The sequence below is a fragment of the Colossoma macropomum genome, unplaced genomic scaffold (genome assembly GCF_904425465.1).
Source record: "Colossoma macropomum unplaced genomic scaffold, Colossoma_macropomum, whole genome shotgun sequence".
NCBI classification, from domain to species: Eukaryota; Metazoa; Chordata; class Actinopteri; order Characiformes; family Serrasalmidae; genus Colossoma; species Colossoma macropomum.
The window spans coordinates 12,003,219-12,021,994 of NW_023494804.1; the positions used below are offsets into that span (position 1 = coordinate 12,003,219).

General features: G+C 38.1%; 1 protein-coding gene across 1 annotated transcript in view; it reads left to right on the forward strand.

Annotated features, from left to right (window-relative positions):
• vcanb (versican b) overlaps positions 1-18,308 on the forward strand; it is a 44,711-nt gene extending 26,403 nt beyond the window's left edge. The window contains exons 7-15 of the mRNA XM_036594922.1: positions 6,039-6,680; positions 7,787-9,433; positions 9,591-9,704; positions 9,806-9,919; positions 14,575-14,733; positions 15,584-15,666; positions 16,600-16,744; positions 17,012-17,194; positions 17,337-18,308. Of these exons, the coding sequence (XP_036450815.1) occupies positions 6,039-6,680; positions 7,787-9,433; positions 9,591-9,704; positions 9,806-9,919; positions 14,575-14,733; positions 15,584-15,666; positions 16,600-16,744; positions 17,012-17,194; positions 17,337-17,449 (3,200 nt within the window). The 3' untranslated portion in view covers positions 17,450-18,308. The remainder of the gene's footprint in view (positions 1-6,038; positions 6,681-7,786; positions 9,434-9,590; positions 9,705-9,805; positions 9,920-14,574; positions 14,734-15,583; positions 15,667-16,599; positions 16,745-17,011; positions 17,195-17,336) is intronic.
• The last annotated feature ends 468 nt before the right edge of the window (positions 18,309-18,776 follow it).

Genomic DNA, 18,776 nt, shown 5'->3' on the forward strand with positions numbered 1-18,776 from the left:
TTCAAGACATGGTGTCTCGCAATCTCCCATTCACTCCCTTTTAAACTTCGCAGAATGTTTACCTCCATAAGGGCCGTGGTTTTCCCTCTGATGATACGATGTGCTCTGTCTCTATAGGTCTGTGCAGGACTGAGTAGACGGAGTAGTGTCAAAGGGTGGCGTATGCAATAGAATTGGCATGCCAAATGGTTATTCCTGTTGGCTGATAGTGCCATCAGTTACGCATGCAGTTAGATCACAACTTTTTCACAGAGTCCCACTTACTTCCAGTTTAAGCGTTAGCAGGGTAAAACTTCTGCTCCATGTAACTACTGCAGAAGAGATTATTTAAGAGTTATTTTAATGTACAATAATACTCAAACACTGATTTAACATAAACAGAGCTAAAATGCTGTATGTGTGGTGTAGCCTTGTTTACTGCTGCTGTAGCTGCTCATATTCAAGCACTCTGTTCCTTTGTACAACATGCCAGTGATTTCTGTAATATTTATGTTTTAAAATGAAAGCAGCACTTTTATATTTAGTATGCATTTGATAGACTTTTTTTTAAATATTTAACTAGCTAACTAACTTACGCTCCCTAAAAGCCATCACTAACAGTAGCTATATTCTCAAGCAAGGTAGCTAGCTTCTAGTAGCTGCTAGCACCAGCTGGCTAACATGGAGCATCTGTCAACATTACAGAATGCCAGCGATTTCTGTAGCTTTATAAAAGGAAACCAAAACTTTTATATGTAAAGTCCATTTGATAGATCTCATTTGAGCTCTCTTGTAGGCTAGCAGAGCACTTCATATGAGTAGCAAACATTGGCTGGCTGGCTGGCTATGTTAGCAGTCTGCCACATAGCACTATTCTTTTAGTTTTATTACAACTTTTGCACCTGTAACGTGGCAGAATGATTCAGATGCTCGCAAATGTAATACGGCCTTTGCTAGTTGAATCATGATCCAAAATCTTAGTCGAACAGGCCTAGGTCAAATCCAAAAAAGACAGAAAGTACAAACAAACAAACATAACCAGGCAAACGGAGTCCAAAGGGCAAAGGCAAAATGGGCAAAGTCCAAAAACACAGAAAAGTAGTTAGATCCAGAAATACCAATCACCAAACTAAATGCTCAGTAGCTCTCATAAGATGCCATGCCTCTTAAAGAACTAAACTAAAAGCCCAAGCTTTATACCAACTCTAACTAGGCAAACAAAGACAGAAACAGGTGAAACTGATTAAAGGCTGAACGGTGATTGGAACAGGGTGGAAGGTCAGGAGTCACATGATGTCCCAGAGGATTCTGGGAGTTGGAGTCCATGGACGTGTTAGAGCTGGAGGGATGATTGACAGCACCAGTACTTCGGATAACATCCACCTTTCACTGCTTGAAAACACGACTCTCAGCTTGTATCTTAGCATCGCATTTATGCTGTGACATTTTGATTTCCATTTTCTGACATAACTAGTTGTTTGTGTTGAGGGAGAGCCATGGCATGTCTGACATAACTTGCCAGCTAATGTTAGCTGTTCATAACAAGCCGGTGTTAGAGAAATTACATTATTGATGGTTTATTGCTTGTAGCATTAGCTTTTTAAAGACATGAGTATAAAAATTACTGCTAAATGTTATGCAGAAAGCTGCTTTATGTTAGCCACATAACAGTTTTGGATAACAGTCACTATTCACAGTGGCTTCTAGCTGGCATAGCTAGCTAAATATAAACAGAGCCTATGAAATTCACTCTGTATGTACGAGATCTGCTTCCATTTTAAAGCATAAATATTAAAGAAATCACTGGCATTTTGGCAGAGACTACTTGATGTGAGCAGCTGCAGCAGCAGTAAACAGGTCTACCCCACATATACAGCATTTTAGCTCTGTTTAAATGCTTTTATATTAGTCTATGACCATACCACTGCGAAGCAAACCTAAACAATGAGACGAAAAATGGTTGCGGCCTCTATAAACACGCACATTATCCACTTAGTAAGTCTTAGAAATTAATTAAAATCTTCACTGGTATGAAGGAAATACCAAAAAATACAAAGCATAAAATAAGAAAAAGTTAAATAAAAAAAGAAAAATTTAAAGACTTGAAAGACATTTTAGATAGATGCTCAAAAACTTTTAACTACAGTGTTAATACTGACTGTGGTGAATGATCATGATATAAGAGCAGTGTCCAAAAACGTTTGGCCACAGGCTGTCTAAAGACTGGTGTGTGGTTTATGATCATGATGTAAGAGCAGTGTCCAAAAACTTTTGGCTACAGGGTGTTTACTGGCTGTGGTGTATGTTCATGATATGAGTAGTTTCCAAAGACTTTTGGCTACAGTGTGCATACTGACTGTGGTGTATAGTCATCATACAAGATAAATACTTTTGGTTACAGAGTGTTTACTTACTGTGGTGTGCATACTGACTATGGTCAGTAACAGTAGTTTGATTGCTCACATTACACAATCACTCTAAATATAGTTTACAAAAGATAGACAAAAGTAAGGGATAAAAGATAGATAGAGAGTTGTAGAGGGATAGATAGATCGATAGATAGATAGATAGATAGATAGATAGATAGATAGATCGATAGATAGATAGAGACTTGTAAAGGGATAGATAGAGTTGTAGAGAGATAAATAGAGAGCTATAGATAAATAAATGTAGAGCTATAAATAGAGAGTTGTAGAGGAATAGATATATGGATAGATACATAGAAAATGTAGATAGATAGAGAGTTGTAGAGGAATAGATTAATAAATAGTGAGCTAGATAGATAGATAGATAGATAGATACACTATATTGCCAAAAGTATTTGCTTGTCTGCCTTCACACGCATATGAACTTGAGTGACATCCCATTCTTAATCCATTGTGTTTAATATGATGTCGGCCCACCCTTTGCAGTATAACAGTTTCAACTCTTCTGGAAAGGCTTTCCACAAAGTTTTGGAGTGTGTTTATGGGAATTTTTGACCATTTTTCCAGAAGTGCATTTGTGAGGTCAGACACTGGTGTTGGACGAGAAGGCCTGGCTCACATTCTCCGCTCTAATTCATCCCGAAGGTGTTCTATCAGGTTGAGGTCAGGACTCTGTGCAGGCCAGTCAAGTTCTTCCACACCAAACTCGTTCATCCATGTCTTTATGGACCTTGCTTTGTGCACTGGTGCTCTGTCATGTTGGAACAGGAAGGGGCCATCCCCAAACTGTTCCCACAAAGTTGGGAGCATGAAATTGTCCAGAATCTCTTGGTATGCTGAAGGATTAAGTTCCTTTCACTGGAACTACAACTCCTGAAAAACAACCCCACACCATAATCCCCCCCTCCACCAAACTTTACACTTGGCACAATACAGTCAGACAAGTACTGTTCTCCTGGCAACCGCCAAACCCAGACTCGTCCATTGAATTGCCAGACGGAGAAACGTGATTCGTCACTCCAGAGAACACATCTCCACTGCTCCAGAGTTCAGTGGCGGCGTGCTTTACACCACTGCATTCGACGCTTTGCATTGCGCTTGGTGATGTAAGGCTTGGATGCAGCTGCTCGACCATGGAAACCCATTCTGTGAAGCTTTCTACGCACTGTTCTTGAGTTAATCTGAAGGCCGCATGAAGTTTGGAGGTCTGTAGCAATTGACTCTGCAGAAAGTTGCCGACCTCTCCGCACTATGCGCCTCAGCATCCGCTGACCCCACTTTGTCATTTTACGTGGCCTACCACTTTGTCATTCACAATCGCTTCCACTTTGTTATAATACCACTGACAGTTGACTGTCTTGACTGGACTTGTTGCACAGGTGGCATTCTATCACGGTACCACGCTGGAATTCACTGAGCTCCTGAGAGCAACCCATTCATTCACAAATGTTTGTAGAAGCAGTCTGCATGCCTAGGTGCTTGGTTTTATACACCTGTGGCCATAGAAATGATTGGAACACTTGAATTCAGTGATTTGAATGGATGAGTGAATACTTTTGGCAATATAGTTGTAATAATGCGCGGTCAGTCAATGTCGTCTTGGTTTCACTTTTTTATTTAAGTTGCGAACAGACGCCGTTAGCAGAGGCACTAACTTAGCTCAACACTCTAGCTTCACTCTCCGTTTGTTTTCTTCCTGACGTCATCTGGCCTATCCAATAAGAATGCACATAATGCGTATGCCTGACAGAAAGCTAGTTTTCACTCAAACCTTAACATTGCATGACAATAGTGTAGATAGATAGATAGATAGATAGATAGATAGATAGAGTGAAAGGTTCTGGAGACTCCTAGTAATACAGTTATATTGAGAGACAAGGAAAAAGAAAGACTTAAAATTGGTGCACTGACAGTGAAGAACTGGTTCAAGTCAGTTTAAACCTTGAAGAACTGATTCAAGCAAGTTTACACCTGAAGATGATGTTACAATGTCTCATTATAAATCTATTGGAAAATTTGTGCTAGTTTTTCTTTAATATCTTAAAAAGTATAAAGTTTAGAAAACACTACGTTAAGCGGTTCTTGAGTTATTGATCCTGGAAGAATCAGAAGGGAGCTCCCGTATGGCGCAATCATCTTTTTGATCCCCGGTGACACTACAGCCATTCGTGGTTGGGAGTCCAAGAGAGCACAGTTGGCCTTGCTCTTCCTGGGTGGGGAGGATGGCCCCTCCTCTCCCCTTGTCACCCAGCGTGATGCATAGGTGTCTGTTAGCTGACATAACAGAACTGGTGACTAGCTTTCTCTTCCAAGCTTGTTCAGCTGTCCAGTGATGTTGTGTTGTGGCAGTTCAAAAAGATGAGATTGCTAGCTTTACAGGAAGAAGCCTGTGATAGCCTTCCCCCTTCTACTGCTGATGATATTGTTTGACTAGGGGTGTCCTATTTAGTGGGTGGAATCGGATATGAAAATTGGAAAAAATCTGAAAAAACAAAGACTAATAATAAGAAGAAGCTAATGTATAACTAGAATATTTTTGGGATAGAGACAGAATTTCTAGTCTTTGAAATTACGTGCATGATTCCACCTATTTTGCTGCAATGTCCTATTTTGTCTTCCTGTCCACTTTTTGACACAGCCACTGACCTTTTGATATACTCGTCAAACTTTCAAAACGCCCACTGTTCCATCCTGTAGAGACTCATGTCTCCATTCAAATGTGTAGTGAGTGATTCTAGAGAACGATTGTTGATTTTGAACAGCAGAACAAATATACGCCTCCCTTCAGTGCTCCTTCAGAAGCTCTGACCTCCAAATTCATGGACGCACATTGTCAAGTCGAACAACACTTCTTTTGATCTTCATGGCCATAAAACCTTTTGCAAACATTGTACAGACAAAAAACAGTTAGCAAACTTTTGCTACAATTATTACTATGAAGCTAACCAGTTGAGATTAGCCATCACAAACATTAGCAATCGGGACAAAACAAAAACAAAAATGCCTTTGAACTCTCCATGAAGCTGAAGCTTCTTGTTCAGATTTTCTGGTTCCACCTCAAATGATGGCACAGTTACATTCTGGCGCTTCAGGTGAAATATGGCTCATATGTTTTATGTCATTGATCAGCTCTCAGGACCTGCTAAGAGATATTGGCGTGTTACATATTTGGGCTGAAAATTGGCTGATACCGATCGACCCTTCCACAATAATTTTACTTATTAGGACTTAACCTGCTTTAATTCCTAGAAATTGTTTAAAGGCATACAACATACATATGCCAAATCATTTTTGAAAAGAAGAGTTATGCTGTTATGCTCAACCCAGTTATGACACATCATCCTCTAGAAATGCTTTCTTAGAAGGCAACGATTCAAAGAAATGCTTAGATGTTGGCGCTACAGTGGGTTCCAATACTAAAACGCTCAGATACTACTGCCAAATGCTGCACTTAAATTGTCATAGTTAATACTGTGCTTATTTAGGGTGAAATTAGCAGCCTATTTTTGTCAATTGTGTGCACATCTAAAAGCCAAGTTCTGAACAGTGTTCTCTCAGAAGGAACTCAGTTGAATCTGACCTGTTCATTATCTCATAACTAAAATATCTTGCCTCAACTCCCTGTTTCCTCAGGACAAGATCCCACAACTGACCCCACAGAGATGCTCCAAACCTCGTTGCCCACAGTAACCGTCTCCATTATGGGTTCCACAACTCAAATCACAGACTATGATGTGGATGATTTGAGCCAGAGTATTAACCAAGTAGATGCAGTGCCTGATCGAGGAGTGCCTCATCTCACACAGCTGCCCCCTCTTCCCACCATGAAGAGCATTTCTCCTCAGCTAGACATCACAGCAGATATTGCTTCTACAGAAGCTGGCAGCAGAGGAGAAGCAGACATATCAGAAGCTGTTACACAACAAATGACTGTGGTCCAAGAGCCCTCTATCTCTAAGCAAGACACAAACAAGCTAGCTGTAGTGTATAAAGAACTCAAGGAGGGCTCAACTGAAAGGGAAGGCACAGTAATAACAGCTCTAGCCACCTCTGATACCCCTGTGAACAAAACCACAGTAAGCATGACTGAAGAAACACTGGTAACTGCAGAGAGTACCATCAGGATAACAGAAGAGGAAGGCAAGAGTGCAACAGCTGAAGACTTCAGCACCCAACCAGTAATCCAAAGTCCACTTTCTGGCACCAAGGGAAATAGATCTGCCTCTGCACCTCCTATTAATGTCATTGTAATTGATATGAAATATAATGTGTCAGGTAAGCCAGTTTTCTAGCATGTGACCATTGCTTATAGTTTAACAGGTATAAAATTTCCCTAAATAGTATAGAATGTGCCTCCTCAGCTCTTAGAAACTACAAGAGCTCTAGTGAACAGTTAGGTTCAGTGACCCATTTAATGATTCCAGGTAGTTTATGACTTTCTGGGGTTTTCTAAGCATTAAATGCTCTCTGTACATTTAGGAACAAATATTGCTTGTACAAAACTCAGAACATGAATCAAGAAAGACAAATAACAAATTTATAATTATAAAGTGTCCAGAATACAAAAGCTTGACTGATTTTCTCAGTAAATCTGATGCAAAATCCTTTCCATAGAACACAAACATGTTTAGTGATGCACTGCTATGGTAATTGTAGGCCAATGCCAATGTCCAACATTTTTCAAATAGATATTTATTGATGCCAATATATAAGCATTTATAAAATGTAGAAATTGGGACTACTGGAGAAATAGAACATTCATTTCTGTAGGATTAGAAATGCCAGAAAATGAATAAATTGCAAAAAGTGAAGTAGCCCAGTGTTGCCTAAACATTCTGCTCTTCTGAAGTAGAATAAATATCTCATCAAATATTGGTTTGAAATATCAGAACATCTAAAAGATCTCTGCTCATAAAGAGAACATGTCAGATTTGCTTATAGCTTTCAGTGCATCAGTTATTTTCAAAAAGTATTCTGTACTTCCCATAAAATACATTAACAATCATCAGTGCAGTCACTTCACTATTTACATTCCAATACCTTTCATGCTGTTCACATGCAAGTACTGTGCATATCTGGGTGTACACAAATATGTGTGTACATAAAAGGAAAGTTGTAACATATAATTGGTAGTTTTCAAATTTTGCTAAATGAATAAAATTTATTTTAAAAAGATTTCAACAAATTATACCGCAGTAGATAGATTCCTGGAAAATGAATCATTCATGGAAAAAGGAATAGTTTGAGAACAGCAAACCAGAATTTGAATTCCTTGACTGTTTGACTGAGGATTCTATGGATTAGACATTGGGTGGTAGATATTGAGTAAAAAGTTTGAGAGCTTTGGAATAATATTTTTTCCCCTCTTTTTTTATATAAAGCTGATCACATAGCGGGGATAATTGGAGAAGGAGTTCCCCTTGATTCCCAGTTTTCATTCTTTCCTAAGCCAACCACATCATCTCTTGAAAGCAAACATGGTTTGATTAGTGAAGATTTTGATGAAGTCCCTTCATCCTCTTTTACCACCAACCCAGTTCTGACTTTCATCAATGGGAAGCATGAGCTAAATTTTAAAGCGGAGACTGAGGAAACTCTGGAAGCAATAGGAGCTCAGTTTGAGACAGCAAGCCCAATAGTAAGTAAGGAGAAGCTGGAAGAACCTGAGATAGCAGTAATTACCTCTTCGGCAGTGGTAACTGAACTCAGTTCTTCAGAAAGCATTTTGCATGACACAGTCACAACTTCTGAGATCCCTCAAATTCTAACCACAAAAATTTTATTAGATGAAACACCAGTTTATGAGTCAATCAGCAAAACATCTACTTTTGATGAGGGTTTTGGCAGACACCCTAAAGATGATGAGTTGCCTCCCCCGGTAGGCTCTGCATATTATGTCCTGCCAACAACAGCTTTTTACAGTCAAGAGGAGGTGGTTACAGATGAATCAGAAATCCCTGAGTTAGAGAAGACTTCAACGACAGTAAGTATAGAGTTCCCCACCAAAATACCATTTATGGAATTTGCTATCACTACAAGTCACAGCAATTTTGATAGAGAGAGGCAGTCATACACAGATGACTATGAAGGATCTACATCATCAGCTGAGGATGGCTCAGCACAATATCAGTATTCACTTAAAGGCTCAAAACCAAGCCCACCTCCTGCCATTACTGTTTCATCCCTTCTTTCCACTGTCTCGCCCAAAGCTATTGATTCTACAACTCTAAGCCAGACTGTTACACTGATATCTCCCAGCACAGAAGGAAAAATTACAAGTCTTTTTTCCATCTCTAAGGAGAATGCGATGCCTGGATGGGTTACCTCTGATACTAAAACAGAGGTGGATGATGTTAAAGGAACTGAGATCCCTCTGTCAGTGCCAGAATCAGAGATGGTCAAAAGCACAGTTTTTTCCATCACTAAAGATGAAAACCACAGTGAGCAACCAGCTGAAACATTTTCAAGAGAGAAGGCTCTCACTGCAACAACTGTCCAATCGCATTTTATTCATCAAACTGCAGTCACTGAAAAGACTTTTACAGATGCTGCAGTACGCAAGCAATTTGAAGGTTCTGCCCGAAGTGAAACTGTGTCCAAACTTACCACACAAAGTCCATTGAGCGTGGTTACTAGTATCTCCACAATAGACCAAGAGAGGTCTGCAAGATCTAAATTCACTGCAGTTGATCATAAAACTACAACCCCTATCTCTGAAGATCACACGTCTGAGGCGACTGTTCTAACAGCCACTTTTTCTACACTCTTCACTGAGCAAGTTCTAACCTCCACTCCTGAGCATGTGCAGGAACATGTCAAAGTTGTAACTCAGCATTTTGCCACAGAGGAATTCCTCACCTCACCAGTTCAAGCAACTACTGCCATGCCATTTGATGAGGACTTTGATGGTGTAGGTAGTCTATCAGTAGTTGCTGTACGTCCACACAAGAAAAAGGTAACTACAGTAGACACACATGCAGGGGCTGATAATGTAACCACGGTGGTGGGGCACACAGTGGACTTGCCAGGTACAGTATTACATTGTTTCCTAATAATTTGCTAGTTTAATAATGTGATAGTGTGGTATTGAATTTTAGCAAGTAATCAGAGATTTCAAAGGTAGTATTTACAAACAGAATAATGCACAAAGTAATCTGGTACTTTTTTTGTTTTTTTCTCCTTCAGATTTTACATTGTGTGTAGTAAATATTTGTGACAATGGAGGAACATGTTTCTTTAATGGTAAAAGCAACATTTGTCTTTGTATGCCTGGATTCACTGGGGATAACTGTGAAAATGGTATGGTACTTTTAAACTCTTGTTTTTTGTCAGTATCTTATGAGATCACCAAAAGATTTTAAATGAAAATCATTAGTCATCATAATTTTTACTTTCTACAGATATTGATGAATGTCAATCCAATCCTTGCCGTAATGGGGCCACCTGTATTGATGGACATAATTCTTTCACTTGTGTCTGTCTACCCAGCTACTCGGGTGCTCTCTGTGAACAAGGTACGTCCTCCGTGTCATAAGATTCAGTGGTGTGGTCCAAAAACTGAAGGCAAACTCTTGGCCTGATCTCTAAAGACCGACATTTTCCTGATTTTGGCCTGTATAGTGAATGTGCTCAAGCAGAAAGACGATGGAATTTGGTCCAAGCCAAGACTTTCTTTCAGAAAGAATAGCAATAGGACACATCTGGCAAGTCTGGAATTCCATTGTGAGTGTGGTATAGTACAGAGAATGCAGTGTGGTGCCAATGATTCATGGGTTTCTTCGAAGAGCAGAGAATGCATTGTCAGAGAGGGCACTATCTTGGCTCTCCCGGTCAGCAGCTTTTCACATGCTCAGAATTGGTCCCTGAGATCATTTTCTGGCTTTGCACAACTTCACTCTTGTCCAAGATTCGTTCCCCAATTTGAATTAGGATATACTACTGGCTTCGTAAAGTTATCATGTGAATAATTGAAAGAGTGATCAAAGGTGCTGAATCTGTAGGTGACGTATCTATTTTTGGCATGGCAATAAGTTTACTTTCCAAAATATTTTCTTTCATGATTCAAAAACATTTTCTTTTTTCTAAAAAAAAAAAAGGTAGTAACAAAATCATGTTTTAATATAAAGAATATTCATTTTACAAACTACTACCAGACAAAACAGTGCACTCTCAAGCTAAAACAAAAATCACGTCAAACATGGGAACATTCTCTGTGGGTGATCCATCGTGGTTTTCATTATAAGTAGCAGTCACTCTCTTTGCATGGGGATGAACAGTGTTTAGTAAAGGTGGGCGATATGGCAAAAATATAATATTGCAAAACTTCAAGAAATTTTCACAATATATAAAACAGTATTTATTTTTTCAGACATCTGATCAGTTGGAACAGAGAATAAAGAAGCAGTAGTGCTACATTTATTAAAAAATACTATCAAAAACTATGAACAATCAACAATTTTTATTCTAGCTAGCTAACAGGCTAAAAGATAGCAAACATGCTAAACAACTCCGACATTAATATCACAAGCTTAAATTAAAGTGCTTACAATATGATTCACTGCAAAATGGCAATAGAAACATCTAAAGAATGCCACTTCAATGGCTTATGTGTTTTAAATTTCCGTGTTTTCATCAAAAGTAGCATCAAACCCAGGCTGAATCTAAAATGGCTCTGTACTCCCTAGCTAAATGGTGTGCTCTGTAAGTTTAGAAATTCTAGCTTCTGCAGTCAAATAGTGCACTGTTTGTTAATTATGAATGTGGATGAATCCCAAAGGACTATTTAGTGATATTATGCATTGTTTGGGTGCAGGAGTCAGTATTTCAATTCCTAGGTAGTGCACTATGTAGGGAGCTGACATTCAGCCCCAGTGTGGGTAGGGCCACCGTCAGATTGGCAGAAGAAGACTTGCAGTGGTAATTTGATGACCAAAAAGTATGTAGTTATAAAGTGAAGGTTTTAGCATTAAACAGTGCTATGTTACAATATGTTCACTGTTATACGAAAAAAAGTGAAAAAGTTCATGACATGATCGGAGTACACAGTGATGGGCGACCAAACGTCGTTCTCCTCATGCAGCGGTCCATGGTTGCTTGGCAATGATATCATAATCTAAAGGAACTACATTTCTTGGTGGAATATTTGTTTATTTTGATTATTATTAATAACTTCAATCATTGTTTAAAACATGTATTTTAACAAGGGTAGATCCCCTCCGCTTCACATCGTGCCTAAGAACACCATTCCCCGTGATAAAATCGCATTTTATCACATTAACAATAAATTTTGTCATATTGCCCAGCCCGAGTGTTTAGTCCGTTTGGTGAGTGGTCAACTCTGTTAATGTTAACTTAGGCTGAGCTTTATTCTGCGTTATAAGTCTTATGGGTCATATGGTTCTGGCTCAGTATAGTAATGAGGCCCTAAAGGCTTATGAGAGCACAAGCCCCTATATTGCAAAAACAGCTGGAAACAATTTTTACAACATTCTGTTTCCCTCTGAGACATCTATAGAAGCACACACATTGTCACAATTCTACCCATTGCACAAAGGGAACAAACCACCATCCTTCAACCCATACACCTGTAAATGTCTCACCACTCCGCCACTTCTTTTCTTGTGACAGAGTTGTTAGTTTTCTGCTGTGAAAATAATCTGATCATTTACATGAGTGCACCAGCTTACCTACCTGAACATTGTGTAATCTAAAATTGTATAATATATATGTTGAGCATATACTATTGTAGTACTCAAGACCATAAATTAACAGTCTTTGTCTTGTCTCAGTCTCAACATCATTTTGACTCTGTCTTGTCTCAGTCTTGAGTTAAAGTGAACTTTAAATTGATTCTAGCCGAGTGTAATGCTTCTGTCTGTGGTAATTTTGAACTTTTTTCAAACAATATTGAACATCAACAGTTCTTTTTCTACATGTTTAAATAAAATTTGCTTGCTGCTGGTTGAGTGTCTGAATGATCCATTCCATGACGATTTAACTGGCTATTATTTGTTTATTGTTCTACCACTTTGTTCAGTGGTTCCAAAATCCCATGAGGGTCGATTGAAATGTTACTGTGTTTTCATTTGATAATAAAAATGGATGCATTTTATTTGGTGCTGTCAGAACAAAACCTTGTGAAATTAGAAACATACATGAAATTAAATTTACACAAAAATGACAAAAAATTTACCTCCTTAATTAGTTTCAAGACTTAAAGCTTTCACCTTTCACCACCCCTTTGTTCCCACTTTTCACAAAGTAAATAGTTATGTTGCTCTTACAAGGTGTGCAAAAGTCAGAAACCACCCTTTATTTATTGACGTTCCAGTCAAAATGTATATTAAGTACTAGTTATTCTTTTTATTTAGGAGACATTTCATGAGGTAATAGGTTGGAAGATCCTGCATGAGGAATTGCATCAAAGGAAATTAAGTGAAAAAAATTATTAAAAGATAAAATGGGACTGCTAACAACCAAGACCTGATAGACCACCAAAATTGCACCATTGGATAAACATGACTTAAAGCTATCATCTTTGAGAGATAGGAGAAAATCCACAGGTGTTTCTGTCCATCCTCCCACTATAAGCAAACAAAGTGCTATGGATCTGAAAGGATGCGTAGCTGTCAATAAAAGAAAAAAAAATCTGTAAATCAAAAAAAGAAGCTGCCAGTGATCTTAGAACAACAAGCTGGTCACCCCAGAGTCCAGACCTCAGCATGATTGAATGTGTTTGCTATTCTTTAGATTGTGAGAAGCAGAAAAAACTTCTGACACTGAACTTTGGAGATGTGGAATAATGTGTCTGGAGATTTCTTTGAAGAACTGAAAGCAGGTCTCCCAAAAGAATGGAAGCTGTAATAAAGCAAAAGGTCTGCATCCTAATTATTGAAAACTTTTATATTTAGTGGTTAAGGCTTCTGTGTAATTTACTCTTAAAGTGGATCTTTTCCTCTTTTTTCTTGATGCTGAAAACTTAATTTGTATTTAATGGCTGTTTTTACTGGAAATTTAGTAACTGATGGGTGGTCTCTGACTTTTGTGCAGTACTGTGTGTAATTTGACCAGATTATAACATATCAAGTCACTTTCAAGCGCCCTTGAGCACTGTATGTTTCAGTTTATTCCTACAATTAAAATGATTGATTGTTTAAGTGTCCCAGCTAATGCCTTCTGGGCTGAGTTATAACAGTATGAAAATTCTGTACAAAATGCACAAAAAGGGCTATAATGACTCTAATGAAGTGCTGTTGTGGACTGTATTTGAGCTCATTTACTCGAACTGTTTATGTGGCCTTTTCTTGCCAGTCACAGTGGATGTCACTATTTGCTTAAGCACTGTAGTCATGGGGGAGTTTAGAGCGAGCAAAACGTTTAGGGGCATCATTGTGCAACATTGGATAAATGGTGTTGTGTGCTAGGCTAACTTAATTAGTATACTGGTCAAAATAGACATGGCTCTGTGACTCGAGTTTTCTGCACCAGCAACTGATTGTCTAAAAGCCTCACTTGTTCTTGAAGAACTTGAAGAAAATATATAACAGATTCAAACATCAAGAATCTTGGTTGATTTTCTTTTGTATCCCACAGACTGGCCTTCTCCTTGTTAAATAAATATGTACAGATTTAGTCTAGTTTAATTCTCCTGAGTTCATGTGCATCTCTGTGAATGTTCAGAAGATTTTCTAAACAGGGACGTTCCTACAGCTGCCAGTTCAGTTCCTGATTCAAAAAACAACCTCAAGAAAGCCACTTAAAATGTAATTGTTAGTAGCCTGACTCTCTATTTTTAGGCACCTTAAATCTTACATCTTTTTCTTTTTTATTTGTCTATATGAGCATTCATATATTCATATATAGGACAAAAATTGTGTTGAATATGTTGGACAACCAGAGAATAAACGGTTTAAAGCACAATGTCATGACCAATAAAATGGTCCTGATTTTGTTACCAAAGCTTTGTTTCTTTTTATTTAAACTGAACGAGCAAGATAATTTCTTTTTGGTTGCTGAGGTTAGGGTTAGGTGTAGACTTAGGCATAGAAAATCCTGATTACATATAGATAGTTACATTGTATATAATGTGGAACACACATGTAACCCTCAATCCGAGCATTGTGCATGCACCTCTGATCTCTCTTTTGTTTGCTGACTTCCTGATCCACAGATACGGAGACTTGTGACTTTGGCTGGCATAAGTTTCAGAGCCACTGTTACAAGTACTTCACTCATAGGCGCACCTGGGATGCAGCTGAGAGAGAGTGTCGCCTACATGGAGCTCACCTGGCCAGTGTGCTCTCCCATGAGGAGCAACTCTTTGTCAATCGTAAGTCTACTGTTCAAATCATGTTTGTCAAAGGATATAGTGGAGCAAATTAAGCTTTTCAGAGAGGTTTTCTTTACATCTAACCTTGTAAATAAAATAAATGGATGATTGAAGATCGCAAAGGTAGATACCGAGGGAGAGAGAGGGAATCCTGTTTTCATGATGTGTGGTTTGATTAGCCGATTTCCTGCTTCCCTGCTGTGGCCAGGTAATTTATGAAGGATGGCACTGCAGATTTTGCGACTTTTAACACAGTAGGGGTTTGAGAAAACAATGAATTTATGTTCTTGCTCTGAATTGCAGTTGGAATTTAATCACTGTAATCAAAGAAGTTTGAAGCAAGATAAAGAACAGGGAAAGGGTATTTTGAGTATAGGAAGATAGGATAAGATAATCCTTTATTAGTCCCACAACGGGGAAATTCTCAGTGTTACAGCAGCAAAGGGATAGCAAGGCACTCAAGAAAAGAAGTAACAAGAAGAGAATTAACAAGCAAATAATTAACCTTTTAACGTTTTTACAGTATGTTATGTGGAACATTTAAAGACCCTAGTGTATCATTTCTACAAAATACTGTAATGTAATTTTTCTACAAAATACTGTAATGTAATCTGAAACTGCTTGTGAATTTCAAATATCACACATATTTTGCATCTGTTGTCTTATAGATCTGATATCTGATACATCAGTGTTTTAAATAAGTCTTGGTGTATTGTGTACACTCATGCGTGTGTACATTAACAATACATTTGAATTATGTGTGTCGGCTTACAATTTGAGGAAGAAATGGATTTGCTTGTTGATGACCTAATGTAGCAGCTTAATGGATGCATATTTAATGGTGCTCTAGGTTTGGGTCATGACTACCAGTGGATCGGATTAAATGACAAGATGTTTGAGAATGACTTTCACTGGACAGATGGCAGTGCCATGGTAAGGCAGGCTTTTTATAAATTCATAATTTTCATTATTTGTTTGATTTATTCATTTCCAGCTGTACACAAAACCTATAATGCTGCATAGATCTCTGCAAGCCTGTTGTCAATAATCTAGGTATCTATTTTCACTGATTGTCTAAAGCAGCAAACACTAAATGCAGAGGCTTCCCATCCAGAGCCTTAAAAATTATATTCCTAGGTGGTTTTCATACAGAATTATCTCTTGCTATTGTAAGCAGAGGTAGAGAAGAAAAAAAGCTGTTTTTGTATTGCAGAAATTTGTTTTATCTTCCAAAATTACATGTTTAAGTAACATGTCGATCATGTCTTTTTCCACCTGAAATGAAGCTTGCATTTGTGTTCAGTTGAGGCAAATGAAGCACAGCATTGCAATCTGTTTTAAAAATATGTCATTCTTTTGCTCTTCTTAATGGGGAAAATCCCATGTAACTCTGCCAGATGTGCACACATGTGCAGGGTTTGCGATTACATACAACAGAGTGTGGTTTTAGCGCCCCCGTGTGACCAAATATTGTGATGCACAAATCGATCAAAGTGTTTTTTAAATATGTTAATGTAGTGATGTGCAGAGAGAAACATACAGTCATGTAACAGCTTCTTAGGTTTACCCTGCAGATGCTAGCTTTTCTGCTTATATGAAAGTTGCAAAGGGTTCATTTAGACCCTTAATTATCTTGTTTATAATAATGATATGATGTTTTTCCTTCCACAACAAAAAAGTTTGTTTTAATTGAAATTTCACAGTTACTCATTAAAATGGCATGATTTCGATTTTTTTCTTCTGATTTTACTCAGTCGTGCCTAGGTGAAATGCATTTATCTAAAATAAATAATTAAATGGTGATTCTTTTGTCCACTAAACATGTTTTGCATCATTTGTGAAAGTTCTTCATCTCTTTCCCAATAGCAATATGAGAACTGGAGACAGGGCCAGCCAGACAGCTTCTTCTCCACAGGTGAAGACTGCGTGGTGATGATCTGGCATGAGGCAGGTCAGTGGAATGATGTGCCATGCAACTACCACCTGACTTTCACCTGCAAAAAAGGCACAGGTAAGACTATCCCTATTTTATCCATTACCATTGTAGATTACTTCCTTTTGTACAAATTAGCATAAGCACAAATGTATCATTAACAGTACTACCTATAATTGAAGTATCATAGTCAGTAATTGGCGTTCTTTTACTGATTGTGTTACTCATTTTGTACAAAGCATTTGCTGGCTAAAGGTGTACAGACCTAAAACTACTTATCCTTTTTGTTCTCCTTTTCTGTCTACTTCTTCTTTTTCAATCTGTCTCTTTCTCTCTGTCTCTCAGTGGCCTGCAGTCAACCACCCATTGTGAAGGATGCACATATTTTTGGTAGCATTAAGCCACGCTATGAGATCAACTCTCTAGTGAGGTATCACTGTAAAGATGGCTTTATCCAGAGACATGTACCCACCATTAGGTGCAGACCGGACGGCCACTGGGACAAACCCAAAATCATATGCATGAAGCGTAAGCCTCCTTACCACTAGTGTTTGTATACTGATTTGTAAAATCTAGAAATAATAGTAAGTTTATAGAAGTATGCATAATTAACTGTAGTATGTGAAAAGATGTCCATTTGTATCTTCCTCCTCTCTGTTTTTTCACGCAGCATCTACATACCAGAAGACTTACTCCCAATATTACCAAGCCAATAACAAAAACCGCTACAATGGGTGGGTGCAGCAGAACTGGGGCAAAAAAGGGGAACAGACCAAACACTGATCTCCACTCAAAATCACAGGCAGAGGACACGCTTCAACACAGAGCAATTCTACAGTCTAAAGGGACAAACTGACAAACTTGAATCATGTGCCTTTGAATGTTTTATTTAATGCTCATGATCTATAGTTAAACAAATAAACAAGGAATTGTCTTACAGCAATGCAGAAATTACATCATTGATGAAGTACACTTGCTATCTTTGACTATGCAATACTGTAATTCTATATTAAGTCTTAAAGTTTATAGTGAAAAGGTGGAGAGTACCTGTCAAAAAAGTAAATAAGGGCAAATTAATTGTGACGATCTGAACTGTAACTTCTTAGTGTAGAGGTTCAGATTTTTTTGTTCCTTCTATGCAGTAAAAGGCACGAAACTACAGTATGCATACCAATAGGCCAAGAGTAACAAAACAGAAGAGAAGTCACAAGACTTGAGGAAGACAATGCTCAAAGGACTGCAACTCATGACTTCATCACTATCCTCATCCTCATCATCCTCATCTTCACAACACAGGAGGAACTACAAGAACCAGTTTGCAGCCTGGCATCTCTTTTTACTCACAACAGGTCTTTGTTTTCCATTAGCATAAATTGTGTTCTTTTAGAATTAGCATAACATCAAAATGTGTTTTTTGTGGTGATGCAAATAAATATGTGGAATTGTACATTTAATCATACTTTTTTATGACTTTTACTGTGGAAAGATGAATAGGCCTACTATATGTGATTAAATGAGTCAGCCATTTTTGTGTTAGACAGTATTGCAAATGTTACAAGCCATAAGAGTTTAATTTATTTCAGAAGATACAACAATGATTGAACTGAGAGATTTTAAATAATAAAAATACATTACAAAGACACATTGAATTCCTCATTTTCAGGTTGGTTTGGTTATTTTTATTTTTTTCTGTTTTTTAAAAATATCTAGGCCAAGGAGAATTTATGATACATAGTGTGTAGCACTGTTACGCTGTAACAGCCACCATAGTATGCCAAACTGTCAAGCCACTAGTAAAGATGGTGACCCTCAGAAAATACAGGGCTTTTCTTATTGTCATGATGACTAAAATGTAATCAGTATGAACTATATAAAGTCCAGATTTAAGTCCAGATAAAGTTGCTGACAGCAGATAACCATGTGTGCTTCTTCGTTTCCATAATTCAGGGTGGGTAACTGAGGTCTGGAGTCGAGCACAGTTTGCTGATTTCTCTAAACTAAACCTGGTAATTACCTACTGAGCTGAATCAAGTGTTGAAGCAGGAAATTCGCCAGACTGTGCAGGAAACCAGCCCAACACAATCCATTCAATAATAGGCAGACAAATATT